The sequence below is a fragment of the Pleurodeles waltl genome, chromosome 9, assembly GCF_031143425.1.
Source record: "Pleurodeles waltl isolate 20211129_DDA chromosome 9, aPleWal1.hap1.20221129, whole genome shotgun sequence".
Classification (NCBI taxonomy): domain Eukaryota; kingdom Metazoa; phylum Chordata; class Amphibia; order Caudata; family Salamandridae; genus Pleurodeles; species Pleurodeles waltl.
This window is the reverse complement of record NC_090448.1, coordinates 17,663,416-17,687,238: the sequence shown is the minus strand read 5'-3', so window position 1 is coordinate 17,687,238 and position 23,823 is coordinate 17,663,416. Positions and strand designations below refer to the sequence as shown.

General features: G+C 45.1%; 1 protein-coding gene across 4 annotated transcripts in view; it reads right to left on the bottom strand.

Moving 5' to 3' along the window:
• MTMR14 (myotubularin related protein 14) overlaps positions 1 to 23,823 on the bottom strand; it is a 166,144-nt gene that overhangs the window by 65,074 nt on the left and 77,247 nt on the right. For all 4 annotated transcript variants that reach the window (XM_069206136.1, XM_069206137.1, XM_069206138.1 and 1 more), the window contains 2 exons: positions 17,219 to 17,289; positions 11,951 to 12,009 (listed from right to left, as the gene is read on the bottom strand). In XM_069206136.1, coding sequence (XP_069062237.1) covers positions 11,951 to 12,009; positions 17,219 to 17,289 — 130 coding nt within the window. The remainder of the gene's footprint in view (positions 1 to 11,950; positions 12,010 to 17,218; positions 17,290 to 23,823) is intronic.

Here is a 23,823-nt window from a genome sequence, read left to right as displayed (position 1 = left end):
AAAAAAGAAAAAAAAAAAAATCATTGATACTGGGGCAGATTTAAACAGGGGGCAGAGTGAGCGATAGACCAATGCTGATCTATGTACTGCATTCTTCAAAGAAGTATTTTTCGGAGTCACAGGATCGAGTGACTCCTCTCGGTTACAGTGCGCATTGGCATTGATTCCATTGGTAGATTGTTTTCCCCGCAGAGAGTGAAGGAAGGAGTGATAGAGTATAACAATACAAAGAGACGTCCATGCAAATGTAAATGTATCTACATATGTACAAATGTAAAAAAAACTTAAATGACTACAGGCTTCCAGGGAGGAAGGAAGGTGCATGTGAATCTGCAGCACTACATGCCACGAACAGATGTACACTGGGTAAGTGACATTTTCCGTTCGATGGCATGTGTAGCTGCAGATACACATGCTATGCATATACTACAAAGCAGTTAGTCCTCCCAAATAAAAACGGTGGCTAGCCTGAAGGAAATGAAGTTGTTAGAAATAGTGTTCTTAAGACAACTTGACCTACGATGGCTTGTTGCTGTGAAAAGACATCAACACAGTAGTGTTTTGTAAATGTATGAGGAGTTGACCATGTGGCTGCTTTACATATATCAATCATTGGTATGTTTCCTAAAAATGCCATTGACACCTTTCTTTCTTGTAGAATGTGCTCTAGGAGTGATCAAAAGTTGTCTTTTTGCTTTGATATAGCATGTTTGTATACATCTAACAATCCATCTTGCTAAACCTTGTTTTGATATAGAATTGCCTTTATGTGGTTGTTGGAAAGCAACAAAAAGTTGCTGTTTTCCTAAAATCTTTAGTTCCATCTATAAAGTACATAAGAGCACTTTTGAGATCTAGGGTATGAAGAGCTCTTTCTGCCACAGAGTCTGGCTGTGGAAAGAAGACTGGCAATTCCACTGTTTGGTTGATGTGAAAAGGAGATACTACTTTTGGTAGAAACTTTTGATTTGTTCTAGGTACAACTTTTTGTTTGTGTACTTGGAAAAAAGGTTCTTCAAGAGTGAATGCTTGAATTTTACTAACTCTTCTTAAAGAAGTAATAGCTACAAGGAAGGCAACCTTCCATGTTAAAAATTGAATTTGACAAGAGTGCATGGGTTCAAAAGGTGGTCCAGTGAGTCTGGTAAGTACGATATTTAAATTCCATGATAGAACAGCTGGTGTTCTAGGTGGAATAATCCGTTTTAATCCTTCAATGAAGGCTTTAATAACAGGAACTCTGACTAGAGAAGTATGTTGAATAGTCTTTCAGTATGCAGATATTGCAGTAAGGTGTATTTTGATGGATGCCAAAGCCAAATTTGATTGTAGCAAATGAAATAAATAGCATACAATATCTTGTATGGATGCTGTAAGTGGATCAGTGTTTTTAGATTGAAAGAAGTAGGCAAATCTTTTCCACTGGTTTGCGTAGCATTGTCTAGTAGTAGGTTTACGTGCTTGTTTAATTACTTCCATACATTCTGGTGGAAGTTTTAGGTAACCAAATTCTATGACTTCAGGAGCCAAATCGTTAGATTGAGAGCATTGGGGTTTGGATGCCTGATTTGACCTTTGTTCTGTGTTAACAAATCTGGTCTGTTTGGGAGTTTGGAATTGGGTACTACAGAGAGATCTAGGAGTGTTGTGTACCAATGCTGGCGTGCCCATGTTGGTGCTATGAGTATCATGGTGAGTGACGTTTTACATAGTTTGCTGACCAGAAAGGGAAGGAGTGGGAGAGGGGGAAAAGCGTAAGCAAATATCCCTGACCAATTGAACCATAGAGCATTGCCCTTTGATGGAGGATGTGGGAGTTTGGATGCAAAGTTTAGGCATTTTGCGTTTGCTTGTTGCGAATAGATCCATCTCTGGTGTTCCCAACTTTTGAAAGTACTTTTAAGTACTTGGGACTGAATCTCCCATTCATGTGTTTGTTGGTGATTTCTGCTTAGGAGATCTGCCAGCTGATTGTCTATCCCTGGAATGTATTGTGCGAATAGATGAATGTGAATTGCCTATTTCCATATTGTTTGGGCTAGTAAGGACAGTTGGGATGAATGTGTCCCGCCCTGTTTGTTGAGGTAATACATGGTCGTCATGTCTGTTTTTATTAGAACAGTCTTCTGTTTGAGAAGAGGCTGAAACGCTTTTAGGGCAAGAAATACAGCTAATAGTTCTAGCTGGTTTATATAAAGCTGTTTCTGTTTGGCATCCCATTGCCCTTGAATGGTCTGATTGTTGAGGTGAGCTCCCCAACCGATCATTGATGCGTCTGTTGTGATTATGGTCTGAGGCACAGGGTCTTGAAATGACCGCCCCTTCATTAGATTGCTGTGATTCCACCATTGAAGGGACATGTGTTTGGCGGTAGATCAACACTAGATCTTGAAACTGACCTTGTGCCGGAGACCACTGTTTTGAGAGGCACAGTTGTAAGGGTCTCTTGTTTAGTCTGACATGTGGAACTATGGCTATGCAAGATGCCAGCATTCCTAGAATCTTCATGATAAATCTTACAGTATATTGTTTATTTGGCTGTATGTGTGGTATGAGATTTTGGAAAGCTTGTATCCTTTGTATTTAGATAAGCTAGAGCTTTTTGAGTATTGAGGATAGCACATAGGTAAGGTTGTACCTGTGCGTGTGATTTTTGGTAATTGAGAGTGAACCCTAGCGTATGCAAGGTTGCGATCACATAATGAGTGTTGCTGGCTTTGTGCAAAATTGCTTGATTTTATTAGCCATTCATCTAGATATGGAAAGACGTGGATGTGTTGTCTTAGGTAGGCTGCTAATACTGCTAAACATTTAGTGAACACTCTTGGAGCGGTTGTTATGCCGAATGGCAACACTTTGAACTGGTAATGTTTCCCTGCTATGACGAACCTGAGGTATTTTCTGTGAGCTGTGGGTATATGGAAATACGCATCCTTCAGGTCTAAAGCAGTCACGCAATCTTGTTTTTGTAGTAGTGGAATGACATCCTGCAGAGTTACATGGAAAAATGTTCTGACAAGATGTATATATTGAGAGGCCTGAGGTCTAAGATGGGCCCGAGGGTGCCATCTTTTTTGGGGATGCGAAAGTATAGGGAGTATATTCCTGTTCCTTGTTGAGAATGGGATACCAATTCTATTGCTTGTTTTAATAGTAGAGATTGTACCTCTTGTTGCATCAGAATAGTGTGTTCTGGGGACAATTTGTGGTATTGTGGTGGAATGTTTGGAGGGGTGGAGATTAATTCTAGGCAATAGCCATTGCGGACAATTGATAATACCCAATTGTCTGTGGTGATAGTTTGCCAATGAAAGTGGAATTGATGTAGTCTTCCCCCCACAGGAGAAGTGTGGAAGGGTGGGAGGGAAGTCACTGCTTGGATGGTGTAGTGGCTTGCTTTGAGGTTTGGAACTTGCCTCTGTTCCTGAAATATTTTCCTCTATAGAACCCTCTAAACCCCCTCTTTGATATTGGGTTTGTTGTCCTTGCTTTGTCTGGGAGGTAGAAGCATCAGAGGACTGTGGTTTAAACCCGCCTCTAAACTGGGGTCTGCGAAAGGAGCCTCTATATGATGTGGTACATAATGCACCCATTGCTTTCGCAGTATCGGAGTCTTTTCTCAGTTTCTCAACAGTAGTGTCTACTTCTGGGCGAAGAGATGTTTATCAAAAGGCATGTTAAGTACTGCCTGTTGAATTTCTGGTTTAAAACCAGAGGAGCGTAGCCATGCATGCCTTCTAATTGTAATGGCAGTATTGACACTCCTTGCGGCTGTATCAGCAGCATCGAGGGCATACCTTATCTGGTTATTGCTTATAGCCGGTCCCTCTTCTACGACCTGTTGTGCTCTTTTGAGGCTCCTTTGGGAGGTGCTGTATAAAATCTTGCATCTTGTCCGAATGGGCCCTGTCATATCTGGCTAGAAGTGCCTGAGAATTAGCAATTCCATTGGTTAGCCGCTTGTGTGGTGACTCTTGCCAGCTGCGCCAAACTTCCTGCTTTCCTCATCAGGAGGAGGGGAGTCTCCTGACGACTGGCTGTTTGCTCTTTTCGTAGCCACACTGACTACCACAGAGTCTGGAGGAACCAGATGTGTGATATAGTCCGGGTCCGTAGGGCCGGGCTTATATTTTGTCAATTCTAGGGGTAATGACTCTAGCTTTGACCGGCTCATTAAAAATTTGCTCAGCATGTTTAACCATTCCAGGCAACATCAGGAGACACTGGTACCTGGAGTGAGTGGGAGACCGTGTGTAAAATAGAAAGTCTTCTTCCAGGGGTTCAGAATGCATAAGCACTCCATGATAAGCCGCTGCCCTAGAGACTACTTGAGTGTAGGCAGCAGTGTCTTCTGGAGGAGAAGGTTTAGATGGGTAAAAGTCTGGATCATTATCTGGAATGGGATCAGGGTCATAGAGATCCGACGGGTCTGCTGTATCTCCGTGTGAATATAAAGAATGTGTTGGAGAAGGCAATAGTGGTTGTAGGAAGTTGGCTCTGTATGCACTATTTCAAAGTAAGGAATAGTATGCACAGAGTCCAAGGGTTCCCCTTAGAGGTAAGATAGTGGCAAAAAGAGATAATACTAATGCTCTATTTTGTGGTAGTGTGGTCGAGCAGTAGGCTTATCAAAGGAGTAGTGTTAAGCATTTGTTGTACATACACACAGGCAATAAATGAGGAACACACACTCAGAGACAAATCCAGCCAATAGGTTTTGTTATAGAAAAATATATTTTCTTAGTTTATTTTAAGAACCACAGGTTCAAATTCTACATGTAATATCTCATTTGAAAGGTATTGCAGGTAAGTACTTCAGGAACTTTAAATCATTACATTAGCATGTATACTTTTTACATAAAACACAATAAGCTGTTTTAAAAGTGGACACAGTGCAATTTTCACAGTTCCTGGGGGAGGTAAGTTTTGTTAGTTTTGTCAGGTAAGTAAATCACTTACAAGTCTCGGGTTTGGGTCCAAGGTAGCCCACCGTTGGGGGTTCAGAGCAACCCCAAAGTTACCACACCAGCAGCTCAGGGCCGGTCAGGTGCAGAGGTCAAAGAGGTGCCCAAAACGCATAGGCTGCAATGGAGAGAAGGGGATGCCCCGGTTCCGGTCTGCCAGCAGGTAAGTACCCGCGTCTTCGGAGGGCAGACCAGGGGGGTTTTGTAGGGCACCGGGGGGGACACAAGTCAGCACAAAAAGTACACCCTCAGCAGCGCGGGGGCGGCTGGGTGCAGTGTGCAAACACGCGTCGGGTTTTCAATGTTGTTCAATGAGAGATCAAGGGATCTCTTCAGCGTCGCAGTCAGGCAAGGGGGGGGCTCCTCGGGGTAGCCACCACCTGGGCAAGGGAGAGGGCCTCCTGGGGGTCACTCCTGCACAGAAGTTCCGTTCCTTCAGGTGCTGGGGGCTGCGGGTGCAGGGTCTTTTCCAGCCGTCGGGACTTTAGGTTCAGGCAGTCGCGGTCAGGGGGAGCCTCGGGATTCCCTCTGCAGGCGTCGCTGTGGGGGCTCAGGGGGGACAACTTTGGTTACTCACGGTCTCGGAGTCGCCGGAGGGTCCTCCCTGAGGTGTTGGTTCTCCACCAGTCGAGTCGGGGTCGCCGGGTGCAGTGTTGCAAGTCTCACGCTTCTTGCGGGGAGTTGCAGGGGTCTTTAAATCTGCTCCTTGAAACAAAGTTGCAGTTCTTTTGGAGCAGTGCCGCTGTCCTCGGGAGTTTCTTGTCTTTCTCGAAGTCGGGCAGTCCTCAGAGGATTCAGAGGTCGCTGGTCCCTTGGAAAGCGTCGCTGGAGCAGGGTTCTTTGGAAGGCAGGAGACGGGCCGGTAGGACTGGGGCCAAAGCAGTTGGTGTCTTCTGGTCTTCCTCTGCAGGGGTTTTTCAGCTCGGCAGTCTTCTTGTAGTTTCAGGAATCTAAATTCTTAGGTTCAGGGAAGCCCTTAAATACAAAATTTAAGGGCGTGTTTAGGTCTGGGGGGTTAGTAGCCAATGGCTACTAGCCCGGAGGGTGGGTACACCCTCTTTGTGCCTCCTCCCAAGGGGAGGGGGTCACATTCCTATCCCTATTGGGGGAATCCTCCTTCTACAAGATGGAGGATTTCTAAAAGTCAGAGTCACCTCAGCTCAGGACACCTTAGGGGCTGTCCTGACTGGCCAGTGACTCCTCCTTGTTTTTCTCATTATCTCTCCTGGACTTGCCGCCAAAAGTGGGGGCTGTGTCCAGGGGGCGGGCATCTCCACTAGCTGGAGTGCCCTGGGGCATTGTAACACGAAGCTTGAGCCTTTGAAGCTCACTGCTAGGTGTTACAGTTCCTGCAGGGGGGAGGTGTGAAGCACCTCCACCCAGAGCAGGCTTTGTTTCTGTCCTCAGAGAGCACAAAGGCTCTCACCGCAGGAGGTCAGACACTCGTCTCTCAGCAGCAGGCTGGCACAGACCAGTCAGTCCTGCACTGAACAATTGGGTAAAATACAGGGGGTATCTCTAAGATGCTCTCTGTGTGCATTTTTTAATACATCCAACACTGGCATCAGTGTGGGTTTATTATTCTGAGAAGTTTGATACTAAACTTCCCAGTATTCAGTGTAGCCATTATGGAGCTGTGGAGTTCGTTTTTGACAGACTCCCAGACCATATACTCTTATGGCTACCCTGCACTTACAATGTCTAAGGTTTTGCTTAGACACTGTAGGGGCATAGTGCTCATGCACTGGTGCCCTCACCTATGGTATAGTGCACCTCGTTTTGTTCTCATCAGAACACACAAGCTGGCAAGCAGTGTGTCTGCGCTGAGTGAGGGGTCCCCAGGGTGGCATAAGATATGCTGCAGCCCTTAGAGACCTTCCCTGGCATCAGGGCCCTTGGTACCAGGGGTACCAGTTACAAGGGACTTACCTGGATGCCAGGGTGTGCCAATTGTGGAATCAAAAGTACATTTTAGGTGAAAGAACACTGGTGCTGGGGCCTGGTTAGCAGGGTCCCAGCACACTTCTCAGTCAAGTCAGCATCAGTATCAGGCAAAAAGTGGGGGGGTAACTGCAACAGGGAGCCATTTCTTTACAGTGGTGGACTATTGTAAGGTGAAAAGGAAAGCTGTGGAGAGTGAGGAGAAGTAGGGAGGTGCTGGTTTCTCCTTTTTCTTCTGCACTTTTGCTGGTGATTGAACAGAGTCTAACTCCTCTTGAAAGGCCAGCTTTCTTTTGGTTTTTAAAGGAGTTGCAGTGATGATTTGTCCAGTCTCCTTATGTATATGGATTCTCAATTGTCTTTCATCCATACCCTCTAGTATTGGCTGAATCTCAGTCTCCTCTTCAGAAGCTTTTTGAGATTCTTGCATGGGCTTTGAGATTTGCTTTAATTTTCTCGAAAGTCCTTGTTCTTATGTGTATGAGGATTTTTTCAGCTCCGAAGTTTGGATCTTTTTCGGTCTGGAAAAAGATGTCAGTAGTTTCCGCTCCGAAACAGTGTCGAATTTTCGACTCCGAGGAAGATAGTTTACTGGAGTCTGAGGAGGAAGCTTTAACTGATTTACTCGACTCCAAGGTGGACGGAGGTGTGGCCTTTTTCGGCACCGACCTCGAAGGTCGGTCACCAACAGTCTTTTCGGGCCGAATGATGGCCTTCCAGCAGTGGTGTACCCAAGGCCTTCGGATGTTTAAGTAAGGGTGTAGGGGCAGACGTACTCACATGCTGTCCAGCTGTGATGGGGCTATCGTCTTCAGATTGTTGTTCGGAGTCGGTGTCTCGGATGCAGACTGCTGTCTGCGCCTGCTCTTCCTCCATGACGTTGAGATGTTCGGTGCTTTGACGCCATTTCTAGTCTTCGGGCCCTGCGATCTCTCAAGGTCTTCTTTGACCGAAATGATAGACAGGCTTCACAATCTTCCTCCCGATGGTCTGGAGAAAGGCACAAATTACAAACCAGGTGTTGGTCTGTATATGGTTACTTCGCGTGGCCCCGAGGGCAGAAACAAAATGGAGTCCGATCCATCAGGCTTTCCACGCTATGAGCCTGAACAGGGCCGAGTCGGACGCATGCGCCCCAAAGGGCGAAATGACGGTTCAGATGGTATTACCGGTTCGATGCTAGATGGGAAACGCGATCTGTAGGAAGTTGGCTCTGTATGTGCTATTTCAAAGTAAGGAATAGCATGCACAGAGTCCAAGGGTTCCCCTTAGAGGTAAAATAGTGGTAAAAATAGATAATACTAATGCTCTATTTTGTGGTAGTGTGGTCGAGCAGTAGGCTTATCCAAGGAGTAGTGTTAAGCATTTGTTGTACATACACATAGACAATAAATGAGGTACACACACTCAGACAAATCCAGCCAATAGGTTTTTATATAGAAAAATATCTTTTCTTAGTTTATTTTAAGAACCACAGGTTCAAATTCTACATGTAATATCTCATTCGAAAGGTATTGCAGGTAAGTACTTTAGGAACTTCAAATCATCAAAATTGCATGTATACTTTTCAAGTTATTCACAAATAGCTGTTTTAAAAGTGGACACTTAGTGCAATTTTCACAGTTCCTAGGGGAGGTAAGTATTTGTTAGGTTAACCAGGTAAGTAAGACACTTACAGGGCTTAGTTCTTGGTTCAAGGTAGCCCACCGTTGGGGGTTCAGAGCAACCCCAAAGTCACCACACCAGCAGCTCAGGGCCGGTCAGGTGCAGAGTTCAAAGTGGTGCCCAAAACGCATAGGCTAGAATGGAGAGAAGGGGGTGCCCCGGTTCCGGTCTGCTTGCAGGTAAGTACCCGCGTCTTCGGAGGGCAGACCAGGGGGGTTTTGTAGGGCACCGGGGGGGGGACACAAGCCCACACAGAAATTTCACCCTCAGCAGCGCGGGGGCGGCCGGGTGCAGTGTAGAAACAAGCGTCGGGTTTGTAATGGAAGTCAATGGGAGATCTAGGGATCTTTTCAACGCTGCAGGCAGGCAAGGGGGGGGTTCCTCGGGGAAACCTCCACTTGGTCAAGGGAGAGGGACTCCTGGGGGTCACTCCTGCAGTGAAAGTCCGGTCCTTCAGGTCCTGGGGGCTGCGGGTGCAGGGTCTCTCCCAGGTGTCGGGACTTAGGATTCAAAGAGTCGCGGTCAGGGGAAGCCTCGGGATTCCCTCTGCAGGCGGCGCTGTGGGGGCTCAGGGGGGACAGGTTTTTGTACTCACAGTCTTAGAGTAGTCCTGGGGTCCCTCCTGAGGTGTTGGATCGCCACCAGCCGAGTCGGGGTCGCCGGGTGCAGTGTTGCAAGTCTCACGCTTCTTGCGGGGAGCTTGCAGGGTTCTTTAAAGCTGCTGGAAACAAAGTTGCAGCTTTTCTTGGAGCAGGTCCGCTGTCCTCGGGAGTTTCTTGTCTTTTCGAAGCAGGGGCAGTCCTCAGAGGATGTCGAGGTCGCTGGTCCCTTTGGAAGGCGTCGCTGGAGCAGGATCTTTGGAAGGCAGGAGACAGGCCGGTGAGTTTCTGGAGCCAAGGCAGTTGTCGTCTTCTGGTCTTCCTCTGCAGGGGTTTTCAGCTAGGCAGTCCTTCTTCTTGTAGTTGCAGGAATCTAATTTTCTAGGGTTCAGGGTAGCCCTTAAATACTAAATTTAAGGGCGTGTTTAGGTCTGGGGGGTTAGTAGCCAATGGCTACTAGCCCTGAGGGTGGGTACACCCTCTTTGTGCCTCCTCCCAAGGGGAGGGGGTCACAATCCTAACCCTATTGGGGGAATCCTCCATCTGCAAGATGGAGGATTTCTAAAAGTCAGAGTCACCTCAGCTCAGGACACCTTAGGGGCTGTCCTGACTGGCCAGTGACTCCTCCTTGTTGCTTTCTTTGTTCCCTCCAGCCTTGCCGCCAAAAGTGGGGGCCGTGGCCGGAGGGGGCGAGCACCTCCACTAAGCTGGAGTGCCCTGCTGGGCTGTGACAAAGGGGTGAGCCTTTGAGGCTCACCGCCAGGTGTCACAGCTCCTGCCTGGGGGAGGTGTTAGCATCTCCACCCAGTGCAGGCTTTGTTACTGGCCTCAGAGTGACAAAGGCACTCTCCCCATGGGGCCAGCAACAGGTCTCTGGTGTGGCAGGCTGCTGGAACTAGTCAGCCTACACAGACAGTCGGTTAAGTTTCAGGGGGCACCTCTAAGGTGCCCTCTGTGGTGTATTTTACAATAAAATGTACACTGGCATCAGTGTGCATTTATTGTGCTGAGAAGTTTGATACCAAACTTCCCAGTTTTCAGTGTAGCCATTATGGTGCTGTGGAGTTCGTGTTTGACAGACTCCCAGACCATATACTCTTATGGCTACCCTGCACTTACAATGTCTAAGGTTTTGTTTAGACACTGTAGGGGTACCATGCTCATGCACTGGTACCCTCACCTATGGTATAGTGCACCCTGCCTTAGGGCTGTAAGGCCTGCTAGAGGGGTGTCTTACCTATACTGCATAGGCAGTGAGAGGCTGGCATGGCACCCTGAGGGGAGTGCCATGTCGACTTACTCGTTTTGTCCTCCCTAGCACACACAAGCTGGCAAGCAGTGTGTCTGTGCTGAGTGAGAGGTCTCCAGGGTGGCATAAGACATGCTGCAGCCCTTAGAGACCTTCCTTGGCATCAGGGCCCTTGGTACTAGAAGTACCAGTTACAAGGGACTTATCTGGATGCCAGGGTCTGCCAATTGTGGATACAAAAGTACAGGTTAGGGAAAGAACACTGGTGCTGGGGCCTGGTTAGCAGGCCTCAGCACACTTTCAATTGTAAACATAGCATCAGCAAAGGCAAAAAGTCAGGGGGCAACCATGCCAAGGAGGCATTTCCTTACACGATCAAAGCAATACCGACGAATAAGAAGGTTTTCTGAGGCCAATTCTAAATCCAGCGAGAGGAAACAAGTCCTAACCAGACAGGGGAAGAAAACAATCTAACAATGGAGTTGATGCCCAGGCGCACTGTAACCAAGAGGAGTCACCACTTGATCCTGTGACTCAGAAAAATACTTCTTTGAAGAAAAACAACTTGTAACACTCCGAGCCAAACACTAGATGTCGGAAGAGCTATGCATAGCATGTGAATCTGCAGCACTACATGCCATCTAATATTACATTATATATACACACACACGAGAAAATTGTCCATGCTCATTTGTGAACTCATCACAAAAGAGGACTGTTACCCGTCACCATCAAAGCGACATCAACATTACATAAATTAAAAAACAGAAAGAGGTAAATGTTGATATGTCCAAAGACACGACTGTATGAACAACGGCCTTTCAGAGAGGGAAAGCAAAGCAGAATATTTGAGTTTGATACAGTAAAACAAACAACGTTCTCCATTCGCTTTGCTCTAAATGAAGGTCAGAGAAAGACTTACTGCCATTTACCATTTCTGCTAACAAACCTTTAAAGTGACAGGGGTGGGAGTTCCAGGTAAAATGTTAATGACTCAAGCCTTGCTTGACAGTTCCAATGTTATTCTTCAAATCCTCCTCCTTGATCTATGTCAATGACTTGAATGGCGTTAAAGCACACCTCGCTAAGCTTCCGACACACCTGACATATCATGAACATGCTCAGATAACAGAAGAAATGATGGGACTTAAAGCAAGGCAGAGCCCAGGAAAGAACTAATGGCATTAAAAGATTTGAGCAGGTCAGTCTGTAAGAGCAACCAGACAATCTACTGAAATGGTGGAGGGAGGGAGGGGTTTGAGATTTAAAATGAGCGTTCATAACCACATTTAAAAGCACAATTAATTTTGCTTAACAAATTTCTAGATCTCAGCATCTGCCACAGAGGGTTTTAAGAAGGAAAATCACATTTTGTAAATTGCATTTTTAACTGTGTGACATCAGTAAGTCTTGTATCATGCAACAAACATCTCTACGCTATAAAAAGCAAGCATATAGAGGACATAACTCCCAATTAGTAAATGTGGTTTAAGATTCTGGCTTGTGATTACGTTTGAGAATGTGGTACTTACTAAGCATGCCAAGATCTTCCAGGAGGAAACCGGGCTCCCGCGGTTGTGAGCTCTTCCTCCTACAAACAAAGAGGTACGTATATATATCATGACATACAAGACCAAAAAGACCATCACTGCCCACATTTGCCCACAAGATGATTTGCAATCTGACCAAATATGTGCTGCACCCTTAGGGGCACAAGAGAATCTTTCCTGGCAACAACTCTAATGGTTGCAGGTACCACGGACCCAGCCTTAATGACAGTGGTTCCACAGATCTATTGACAGCACCAATTAAAATCCTACGCTTTCTGTGGGTGTGGACAAATAGATAGCCAGAGATAGCTGCCAGCTGGAGGACACTATAGGGTCACCCTCAACCTCTCATGTCTCTCCAGTCTGTGGAGACCAGAGATGTGGGGAAAGGCATGGGAGATAGCGACAAGCCTCGTAACTCCACTGCCTCCTTTTGGGTCTTGGGAAACCATTACCCGTGGGAAGTATCCACATCCACCAATACACCTGTGTGCTCTCGACTTAGAGCAGAGAGTAATCAAAGACCAAGCTACCTATGGTGAGGCTGTCCTTGGAAAATACTTTATCTAACCACCGATTCCTCACCTTGTGAATTTTCCCTGGTGTCAGACTGGATTTGGAAACTCAAAAGCAGTGCTCCTTTGTGCCAGTAGGAGGCGTCATGTGACTGCATCAGCACATTACCGTTTAGGAAATGGTAAACTGAGCCAAATGCAAGCAGCACCCATGTGCCCAGACATTGGTTTTTCATGAACTCATCTGTGCCCTCAGACATGAAGCCCATGGACAAATTAAACAAGTGCGCAGACTAGTAACTTGGGATCTTCTTAGATGGAAGGGGCCCCCCACTGAATGCGGAGGCGGGAGGGTGGTAAAGACCTGTGGTTATGTGGGGTATCCACCAGAAAGAGCACCAGCGAAGGTAATTAACTTGTTTTTCTGAAAGAAACTTCCAATCTCAGATTCCCCAGCTTGTAAGTAAAGCAGTACCTCCCAAAATAGTGGGTCAGTGGGTGGCTCAGGCTAAAAACTCCTGCGGGCCCAGATTGTTGAGGCGCCAAGTGCCTTGTGAACTTGTGCACACATGCCCAGCTAGCTGCCTGACAGATGAAGATATGCAAAGGTAGAACCCTTGGATCTAGTAGAATGATTACATACATATTTGTTTTCCCCCCCAGTGGGGGGAAAAAAAATAAAACACAACACAACAAGGTTACAGGGACATTCTAGTTAGGTTCTGAATTTACTTGTACAAAAACATAGAAATTCAGCAGTTGGAGTTATTTCAAGTAACGAACTTGTGATCCAAGGTAACTATAACACGTGACTTGCCATGAGGGGGCACCCAGGTCACATGGCTCGGGCCGAGATCGGCTGGGGGGGTCCCTGTAGACAACCCCCACTGCGCAGAAGAAATTCACTGGCACAATCATTCCACAGTCTCCACAATCATTCCCATTGCCCTTACCCGACAATAAGTGGCTTGTAGGCTAGAATGGATGACAAATTTGGTCACATTCCAACCATACTGAATGGCATGGGCTAAGGCACGTCTCCTGGGATCTCCTGTAAGATCTCACAAGGGAGTGGTTGTATTGACTGAGCAAGCAGCTTACAAAGCAGGGCTAACAGGGCACAAAATGTGCTTGCCAGAGATATCCAGTAGTTTTGATTCCTTGTCAGGAGGAGTGGTTGGTAAACTGTTAGGGTTTACTCTACTGGTGGATACCTGTACAACCAAGCTCTTCGTTGTTGTGAAATCCAGATCACCTGAATCCGCTCTATGGCAACAGGTGACTTGATGGTTAACTGGGAAACCAGAACATGAATTAGCCCAAGTGTCCAACAGTGCATCAATGAGGGTTTCATTCATGGGTAAGAGATTTGGGCGCTTCCTGGCTAGCCTGCAAGACCTCTGGCAGTATGGTGGTATTCACTTCAACAGTGGGGATTTGGAGGCCAAAGGGACCTCTGCAGCCCTCCTAATTACAGTAGGGAAGGATGTAATTTATTTTTTTGCTTTTCAAGCCTGGGGTTGGGGGGGGAACAGGCCAGTATCATGTCAGGTGTCCAGCCCACTGGCATTCTCTAAGTCCATGTATCCGTTGTCATAATAGGGTGAGGCAAACTCGTCCCTATTCCCACCACTGTTGCCGCCATATGGCTGGCTCTGGTCTGAGTGTGGTCCAAGAAGCTGGTGCAGAGTGTGCATGGTTACATGGAAGTGGAATAATATTGGAGTCTGATTGATTCGGTACAGACAGTGGCAAATCAAGATCTGGATGTGGACTCTGGCAAGGTCAAAGTTGAGAGGACAGCAGTAGGTGAGATTGAGACGAAGCCAGCTCAAGGTCGAATACCACAATGGGCTGTTGTTCCTCCTCTGGCACTTGTGCGGTCATTCTAGAAGCCAATGCGGATTCTGGTGCAGAGCCTGAAACTTAGTGACACCGGTACAGAAGTGGTTTTAAGGGGCAAAAATGATGCAGAAAGACGCACAGACTGGAAACCCCTGGGGATCCTTGGGGCACAAAACTACGGTAAGCGGGAAGTATGGCAAATATGTGCAGCATGGCCTCTCAAAAGACTGACCTGCTGCAACGTGACCGATGGACCCAGGAATGGAGCATATCAGAACCTAGAATGAAATTGCCTCATCGGTGGAATGGGAGTGAGACGACCTGGAGGCACAATAACTCCTTCAAGCCTGTTTTGGAAAGCGAGAGTGGCAGGAAAGGCAGCTCCATGTAGACTTATGTTTTTTCATGGACTTACCAGAAGACTTCCACTGCGAAGAGTATCTGCAGCAGGAATGACTTCGGAAGAGTCTGCGCTCGTGACTTGTAGCGGACTGGGGTGGAGCCTTCTGCTGTTTCATCAGAAAGCGCTTCACTTTAGTCTCAAATACCTTTTGGATTCATCTGGGTGCAGTCCTTGGAGTCACTCAATTAACCTAGACACCAGAGGCACACGAAGTGGGGGATCTGTCAGACATAATTTGCAAAAGTCCTTCGAAGGGTTAAATCCTGTAATTTTATGGGATGACATGACCCTTGCACATTGGAAAATTTGTTGAAAAATTGTTTTCACAGTGTGAAGGAAGTAGCAGGAATGGGCAACGCTTATATGCAGCTCAGTTGGTCTTTCCCGGAGCTGAACAGCATTGATGAGGAGTCGTATAGTGTTATCTACCGGAATGCAGGAGCAATGCTTTTCAGTTTTCTGGATCCAGCCTGGTTGAAATTCACTAGGTCAGGAATGTGCAGTTAGAATTATCCATCAGAACTAGTTTAACACTTTGAGCCAGCAGTAAAGTGGGTTTCAAATCTAGTGTTTTTTATGGAAACTTTTAATGAGAAACACAAAAAGGTAATGGGGTGCATGATTGCAAATAGTCTACAACTCAGGCAATCGTTCTGTATAATATACCAACAGATCATTTGTCGTCTACTGTGCCACTTCAGACAGAGGCCCGCCTTATGTAAATCAGTACCGACCATGCTACACATGTGAGCATTCCATTCTGAATTGGCAGGAATGGTCGCCCTATTCAGAACGGAACAAAAGTAACCACAGCTAAACTGGTTTCGGCTAGGTTACCCATCATCTCCTAATGTTACCCAGTGTGACTGCCAGTGGTTTAGACCATTTAAGATTCTAATGCAAGCAATAAACCAATTTCAAGTGTCTACCTCTGAAATCTAGTGGCTTTGCCAGCTGCCATAGCTTATTCACAGTGGAAACCTCAGAACTCTATTTTCAGAGAGCATGCTGACGTTAGACTGTTGTCACATAAGAGTGTAACAAGACCGGGAATAAATCTGTATGGGCAGAGTCCAGGTACCATTTACCACATACTTTATAACCCATACTCTCACCATCTTAAATAGATATAAAATTAGGGACAATGTGCAGTTGGTATACAAAAGTGCCCCTACATCCTATGTGACAAAGATTTTCCTTAGTTTGAAGGAAAAAACATAAGGGGCAAACAAGCTGCGAGGAAGACAGCCCACAGCTTGCACAACAAGGTGATGTGAACAGACATAATCCAGAAACACTGCGCCGATAATTGTAGTCAAGACACAGCAGTAGAGCAAAACGGTGACAAAAGGAAAACTTATCTGCTTCTCTTTATTTTCAGCAGAGGGTTTCTGGAATTCAATCAACTGCGACACATATCAATGTGTATGCTTACAACACCTACCATTTCAGACAGCACAAACCTAGAGGGACAGCTTAATATGTGTGGGTTAAGGGGAATGTGACTTTTTGGGTTTAGCCTCACAATGAGACACCAAAGCAAATGCCATTCTGCACTTCATGACTCCAGTGGGTCATGAAGTCAGGCGCCTGAGACAGGTTAATAACCTTCAGAAAAGAGGAGTTTAAAAGGCGTGACCTTTCCACAGGTACCGTACTTCAAGACTTAAGAGAACCTTTAGATGTCAGAGTGCAGCAATGCCTCATTAGCTGTAACACTGGCGCACAGGACTTGTCACAGACTTTCAATGATCCAGTGTTTTATTTTACCTGGAAATTATATTTGCCCTTTTTAACCGTCTCAGAATCAAGCACAACAGTTGGGCTCTTTCCTCGGCTAGGATTATTGTCCGTGGCCTCTCACTATCTGTGTGGCCTGGCACCAGTGCTGCTCGGAGTTTGCACGTCATTGTAGAGTAGCACTGCCGTGGTCTCCTTGAGTTGACGGTTCCACCCAATCTGATCCCTGTGCATAGTTTGGATCTAATCAGTATCTTTAGACTCATTTTTTTTAGCCCTGGTAAAGCCAATAAGTCCAGCTTTAATCCAAGGCATACCAACAGCATTTTTGCAGGTCTGTCTTTTATGAAGAACAAAATTCACGCATAAAATGCCTAGGACTATTGTTTTTGCCAATGCTGGTTTAATAGGTGTTGTGTTTAAGATGTTTTGGTCCAATGCAGGCTGGCTGCCCTGCTAAAAAAAAAAAGAAAAAAACTTTCAATTAACAGCTGAAGGAAAGTGTCCCTGACATTTCTAAAGCCACCAAGAAGCAAAGTGGAGGCTTTTGAGTTTAAAACCAGTGATGTTACTAACACTCAACTGTTATTATGGTGGGTCCATAACTATGTAGTCATGGTCTACAGATTATTTTTACACCTGTGGAGAACGGTTAGGCCTGCTCAACAATATGCCATATTTATGAATACCAGCACGTCACCCATTAAACCACAAAACACACAACTCGCTCAGCAAATGGGGTCTTACCTCGATCTCTTCACACTGGCAAACTCCTCAGAGGTGATGTGCTTCAGAAAATTGAAGCAAAAGAAGAAAATCTAAAATAGAAGACAGAATAAATATTATGAAATTAATGTCCGAGAGGTGGCTAGAGTTATCCAAAAGACTAATGTCCCTTTATGCAAAACTGCACGCGCCCAGGGGTCAACAGTTTAAGTTCACACGTGCCCACTTCAACAGCAGCTATTCATGCATCTGACCACAGGATATCAGAGATCGAACGTAGGCACTGAAAACAAAGCAGGATACACATGTGACACTACTACTCTTTCTGAAAAGGGAGGAACCTACCATCCCAATCTGGAGCCTCTGTTAACAAGTACTTCCTTACAAAGCCATTCACCTGCCACAGACACATATTGCCTTCTTTTTTGATGTTCCTAATTTCATGGAGTCTTCCCAACCTTCCCCTAAACAGGCTGCAGGACCTACAATTTCCTATACACTTTCAAACGTATAAATATGGAGTCTGTATAAAGAGCTAACCTAATGATCAGTGGCAAAGGCTATTTCAGGCACAGAATTTATCTGAAACCTTTAGCCAATGAAGAGAGCCATTGTTTACAAATCAAAAGAATAATTCTACAATCAAAGCTTACAAATTAGTTGGAGACAGGTCTTCAGCACCAAGTAGTCTCACCACTTAACAGTACAGATGGCCTTTGGATACCGGTTACAGTTGAAAGACAAAGTAAATAAGAAACATGGCAAACATGTAAAGAATCAGGGTCTTCTCCAGTAGTGACAATGCAACTCTTTCAGCTTCTGCCAACGCAAAGATCCGTAAAGTGCTGAACAGATTGAGACTGGTCAGAAAGAAATTCATAATTTAGGCAACATATTACTAAAGACAACCTAGAAAGCAGAGCTGAAGAATGTTACACAGCTAGAGAGGAGAGGACTCTGACAAACCATCAACTTTCCATGTCAAAACAGGAAAGGCCACTACCCAGCTGCCTCCGTCGGGAGTGTAACCACCATGGGCTGGTAACAGGACAAGCTGAGCAACGCTGTGGATAGAGACTTGGGAAGTCTGTGGATTTCCCCTTAGATGAGAAAGTATTTGCTTTGTCCGTACCGTAGACATTCTGGAGCCAAAACAACGGTTTCTAGGGTGGGATGGCAAATAGATCAATGTGGACTGTAGAGCAGATGTCTGGCATTCACATGGGGGGTTCCAATGACAAATATCAGAAAAGCACATTTAGAATGGCACTGTTACGTCATTTGTCATTTAAAGATGGAGTGATGTGAGGTGGTGACCTTTCCAAGAGAGGCACATAATTTCAGCAGGGAAACCAGAGATGGGATGTCAAATGTGTGTGTGTCAAAACAGAACTCACCTGAAGAAATCAATGTAACAGATGAGCTCAAATGTGGTCTCCTCCTGGAAGCATAAGCCTCAATATTGAAGCATTCCTAGGAGCTTCACAGAAATCGGTTGCATTCTAAGCAACGTACCGTGGCTTCAAAAGGATGCTCTTATCCTCCTGAAATAAGCTTTAAATAAAGGCAAGGAGGACAGGAAGTGGACCCAGAAAAATAGGTTTACTGGACTGAATAGACATGGTTTTGCACAGAACACACTTGCATCTACAGACATGTAGAAGTGAAGAACTGAGGAAAGCCAGCTTATGCGTTAAGAAATGCCTCAAATACCTGAATGGCTGAGATTGGTTAGCTTACCTGTAACTTTGGATGCAAGAGTTCTGCAGTGCAAGAAAGGTCCCCTTTGAAACCTATGGCACATTGCGAGATGCAGATCCCTGGTACAGGTAAACAGAACGCTTTTGTTTACATTTGGATTCTGAAAATCTGTACATGGTGAGGACAATGGTGGACATTCCTCTCAGTTTTAGGATCCTCGGGTACACTTGATCGCTTCACGTTAATCTAGTCTTTGTACTGGATTTGGACCAGAGTGGACAGTTAACGAGAGACATTTTTCCCTATATTCATCCACTTCGCTCGGTACGTGCCCTCTATCCACTTGATCAGTAGATGTTATTGCCACATCTTTTGCTAATGTCTACGCTGTCCAAGAGGACTGCTTGAGCTGGTCAATCTCGACATTCTTCTAAGCATTTGTACATTCCTCTTGAACCTCTTCACCTCCGTTATTCCCGCTGGCTCTCTTGCCCCCTCTGCCCTCTCCGGGTTCTCGCGTTTCTTACAGCGGACCAGGAACTGTGCCAAAAGCACCCAGTTTATCCACCTCACTGGAATGTCAGGCCAATCAGTACAAAGACATTGTCTCCGACCAACCAAAAGTGGATGGCAATCAGCTTCCTCAGGCTCTACTAAAAAAAGCCGAGCACCTGGGCTGATCCCCACATTTACATGCACTTACACTTATCTGCATTTGCAGACTACCTCCCTCGCCAGCCCAAAAAAAAAAAACAAACACCTTACAAACCACAGTTCAGCTTTATATAGGTATCTATTATTTACCTTAAACTGCATCTTCAAAGTCTCCCTTATGCACTTTGAGCCTCGTCCAATCCTTCCAAGACCATCAACTCAAGGCTCAATTTGCCTCAAGTCAAATACAAGTGAACAAAAAAGGCAAATTGATAGGAGGGGAAGTGGAAGGGCAATAGGCAGGGTTATGAGAATTGTACAGGGTAGTACTCAAGCAATGGACCTGACAAGCCCCATGACCGCTGCCTCTTCCATGTACCTCCAAATCACAGTATAAGCAGAAAGTAAAACATTTTCTCCTGAAGGCAGAGCTTTCTGGGAAAGTAAACACATCCTTTGGAGTCCCATGGAATTATTAATTTGTAGAGATCTAGGACAGAGAGAGACCAGCTGTCCTCTTTTCACCCTCTAGACACAGTTGAGGCAACACGGGCAAGCTGGACGTGTGCCTTTGTGCCATCCTAAATGTGTTGCTTTTAGCTGTGCAGGCACACTTAATGTATTGCTGTTTGCATACACCTGCCAGGTCTATTATGACAGCAAGCAAGGGGCTGAGTAGGTGCAGAGATTAGAGACTCCAGAGGCACAAGCTTTGTTGCTGAAATGCAGATCACAAACCGCCAGAAATCCCGCAGTTGCGTAATAAATGGCTGCCATTTTGCATCCTTAACAGAGAGGACCACTCATTGACAGGAGTAGAACTAAAGCGGAGTACTTAAAAGAACACAACAGAAGAGATTAAATACTTCGAAAATCACACCGAAATGCCTGAAAACTCATGAGCTGCAAGTCTACAGATTATCTGGTTTTCGAGAGAGGAGAACGGATAGCAAGTCCTTCCTAAGGAAGAAAGTGAAAGACTTGAAGGAACAGTAGATACAACAACCATGGTGCAGCTCAAAGAAATGGAGTACAAACACTGGGGCCAGGGCCTGAAACAAGAAATACGTGCTACTGTCACAGAGGCTATTATTTACCGCTGTCAGCCAAAAACAAAACTGATGTTCAAATAAAAGAAAATTCAAGGTTTTGAAATACATATGCCCTCTTCAGTAACCTGTCTCGCTGGAGGAATGGCAAAAGCGTATTAGCCGAGTGAGGAGGAGTCTGAAAGAGGCATGATAACAGGGGTGTGGAATTCCTATAGGCGGATTCCCTGGACATATTGTATTCGGGTCAAAGACAACAGGTTTTTATGATTATTTGGTCCCGGGGACAAGTAGGTGCAACCCGCTGCAGCACAAAGCTTTTGGCTGCCAGTTTACAGCACCAAAATATGGTTCAGGGAAAGGTACTGTCTACAGTAAAGGTAATATTAGTGTCAATATATTAATGCTGTTCAAACTTGTATTTATGGTTCATTAGAGCAAAGCCTTTATTATTAGGGTGAGCGCTCCAAGGAAACGTAAGCTCAGACTGCACTACTGACCATAGTTAGTGTAAAAATATGAACACACATTTGCAATGTTTACAATATGAGGCTACATTTAATGCTCCCAAAACGTTCCGGATTAGATGCAAATAGTTACAGAAGCTTGAAAGCAAGATTGAGGATTCTTTGCTTTAAAAAGGGGGGGCGACTAGAAAAATGTTTTGCTAAACTACTGTGAAATTTTAGGTACTATTTCTCTGAAGCATCATTTAGTAAAATGAGTTGATACATGCTAGTATATCCAAAAATATTTGTAATGGAATGTCGGTGTAACCAGTTTCAAGATTATGGGAAACATGAAAATAAGAAAGTTCAACTTTGGTAGTCAGCCTTTTGGTTTTGTCAATGTGTGTCTTGTATTGACAGTTTCTGTAAAAAAAAAAAAACTTTGTTGTGGGAGCTACCGGAACCTCCCTATTGTAACACTAGAGTAAAGCAAAAATATTTTTGGGTGGCAAAAAGCACATTGCCTCAGTAGTTCCTGGCATTGAACAAAACTCTTTTGCCGATATGCTCCTTGTGAAAGAGCACAATGCTTTCACTCAGTGAAGCCAGCTGATATATAGATAGAGATGGAATTAAAAAAAAAAAAACGATCTTCATGAACGCCAGACCTAATTAAGGACCCAATTCTTGAAGAAAGTCAAGAAAGTGCACCCATGATATGTCCTGGCATTAGAGCAGATTTAGGACTCATGAATTACCAAGAAATTACAGAAGTTGGCAAGGAATGAAAATGTCACTTACCCAGTGTACATCTGTTCGTGGCATTAGTCGCTGCAGATTCACATGCTGTGCATAGTCCGCCGTCTGGTGTTGGGTCGGAGTGTTACAAGTTGTTTTTCTTCGAAGAAGTCTTTTCGAGTCACGAGACCGAGGGACTCCTCCTCCTGTGTTTCCACTGCGCATGGGTGTCGACTCCATCTTCGATTGTTTTCCCCGCAGAGGGTGAGGTAGGAGTTGTGTATGTTAGTAATAGTGCCCATGCAATGGAATGAATAAGTATGTACAAAATAAAGTTTAAGTAATATATTTACAAATGTACAAATGTTGAAGATTACTTCCATACGGCTACAGGCTCCTGGGGAGGCGGGTGGGCGCATGTGAATCTGCAGCGACTAATGCCACGAACAGATGTACACTGGGTACGTGACATTTTCAGTTCGATGGCATCTGTTGCTGCAGATACACATGTTGTGCATAGACTAGTAAGCAGTTATCTCCCCAAAAGCGGTGGCTCAGCCTGTAGGAGTGGAAGTAGTTTGAAATAAAGTTCTTAGTACGGCTTGACCTACTGTGGCTTGTTGTGCGGATAGCACGTCTACACAGTAGTGCTTAGTAAATGTGTGAGGTGTAGACCATGTGGCCGCCTTACATATTTCGTTCATTGGAATATTTCCTAGGAAGGCCATGGTAGCGCCTTTCTTCCTGGTTGAGTGTGCCTTTGGTGTAATGGGCAGCTCTCGGTTTGCTTTAAGGTAGCAGGTTTGGATACACTTAACTATCCATCTGGCTATACCCTGTTTTGATATTGGGTTTCCTGTATGAGGTTTTTGAAAGGAAATAAACAGTTGTTTTGTTTTCCTAATTAGTTTTGTTCTGTCAATGTAGTACATTAGTGCTCTTCTGATGTCTAATGTATGTAGTGCCCTTTCAGCTACTGAGTCTGGCTGTGGAAAGAACACTGGTAGTTCTACTGTTTGATTTAAGTGGAACGGTGAAATAACTTTTGGTAAAAATTTAGGATTGGTTCTTAGAACTACCTTATTTTTGTGTATTTGAATAAAAGGTTCCTGTATAGTAAACGCTTGAATTTCGCTTACTCTTCTTAGAGATGTAATGGCAATGAGAAATGCAACCTTCCACGTTAAGAATTGCATTTCGCAAGAATGCATGGGTTCGAAAGGTGGACCCATGAGTCTTGTTAAGACGATGTTGAGGTTCCATGAAGGAACAGGTGGTGTTCTTGGTGGTATAGATCTTTTTAGGCCTTCCATAAACGCTTTAATGACAGGTATCCTAAATAGTGAAGTTGAATGGGTAATCTGCAGGTATGCAGAAATTGCTGCGAGGTGTATCTTTATGGAAGAGAAGGCCAGATTTGATTTCTGCAAATGTAGTAAGTATCCTACTACATCCTTTGGAGATGCATGTAATGGTTGAACTTGATTACTATGGCAGTAGCAAACAAATCTTTTCCATTTACTTGCATAGCAGTGTCTAGTGGATGGCCTTCTAGCCTGTTTTATGACCTCCATACATTCTTGGGTGAGGTTTAAATGTCCGAATTCTAGGATTTCAGGAGCCAGATTGCTAGATTCAGCGATGCTGGGTGTGGATGCCTGATCTGTTGTTTGTGTTGTGTTAGCAGATCTGGCCTGTTGGGTAGCTTGACATGGGGTACTACTGACAGGTCTAGTAGTGTTGTGTACCAGGGTTGTCTTGCCCATGTTGGTGCTATTAGTATGAGTTTGAGTTTGTTTTGACTCAATTTGTTTACTAGATATGGAAGGAGATTTGACCGGGGGGAAAAGCGTATGCAAATATCCCTGACCAATTCATCCATAGAGCATTGCCTTGAGACTGCCTGTGTGGGTACCTGGATGCGAAGTTTTGGCATTTTGCGTTCTCCTTTGTTGCAAATAGGTCTATTTGAGGTGTTCCCCAAATGTGGAAGTAAGTGTTTAGAATTTGGGGGTGAATCTCCCATTCGTGGACT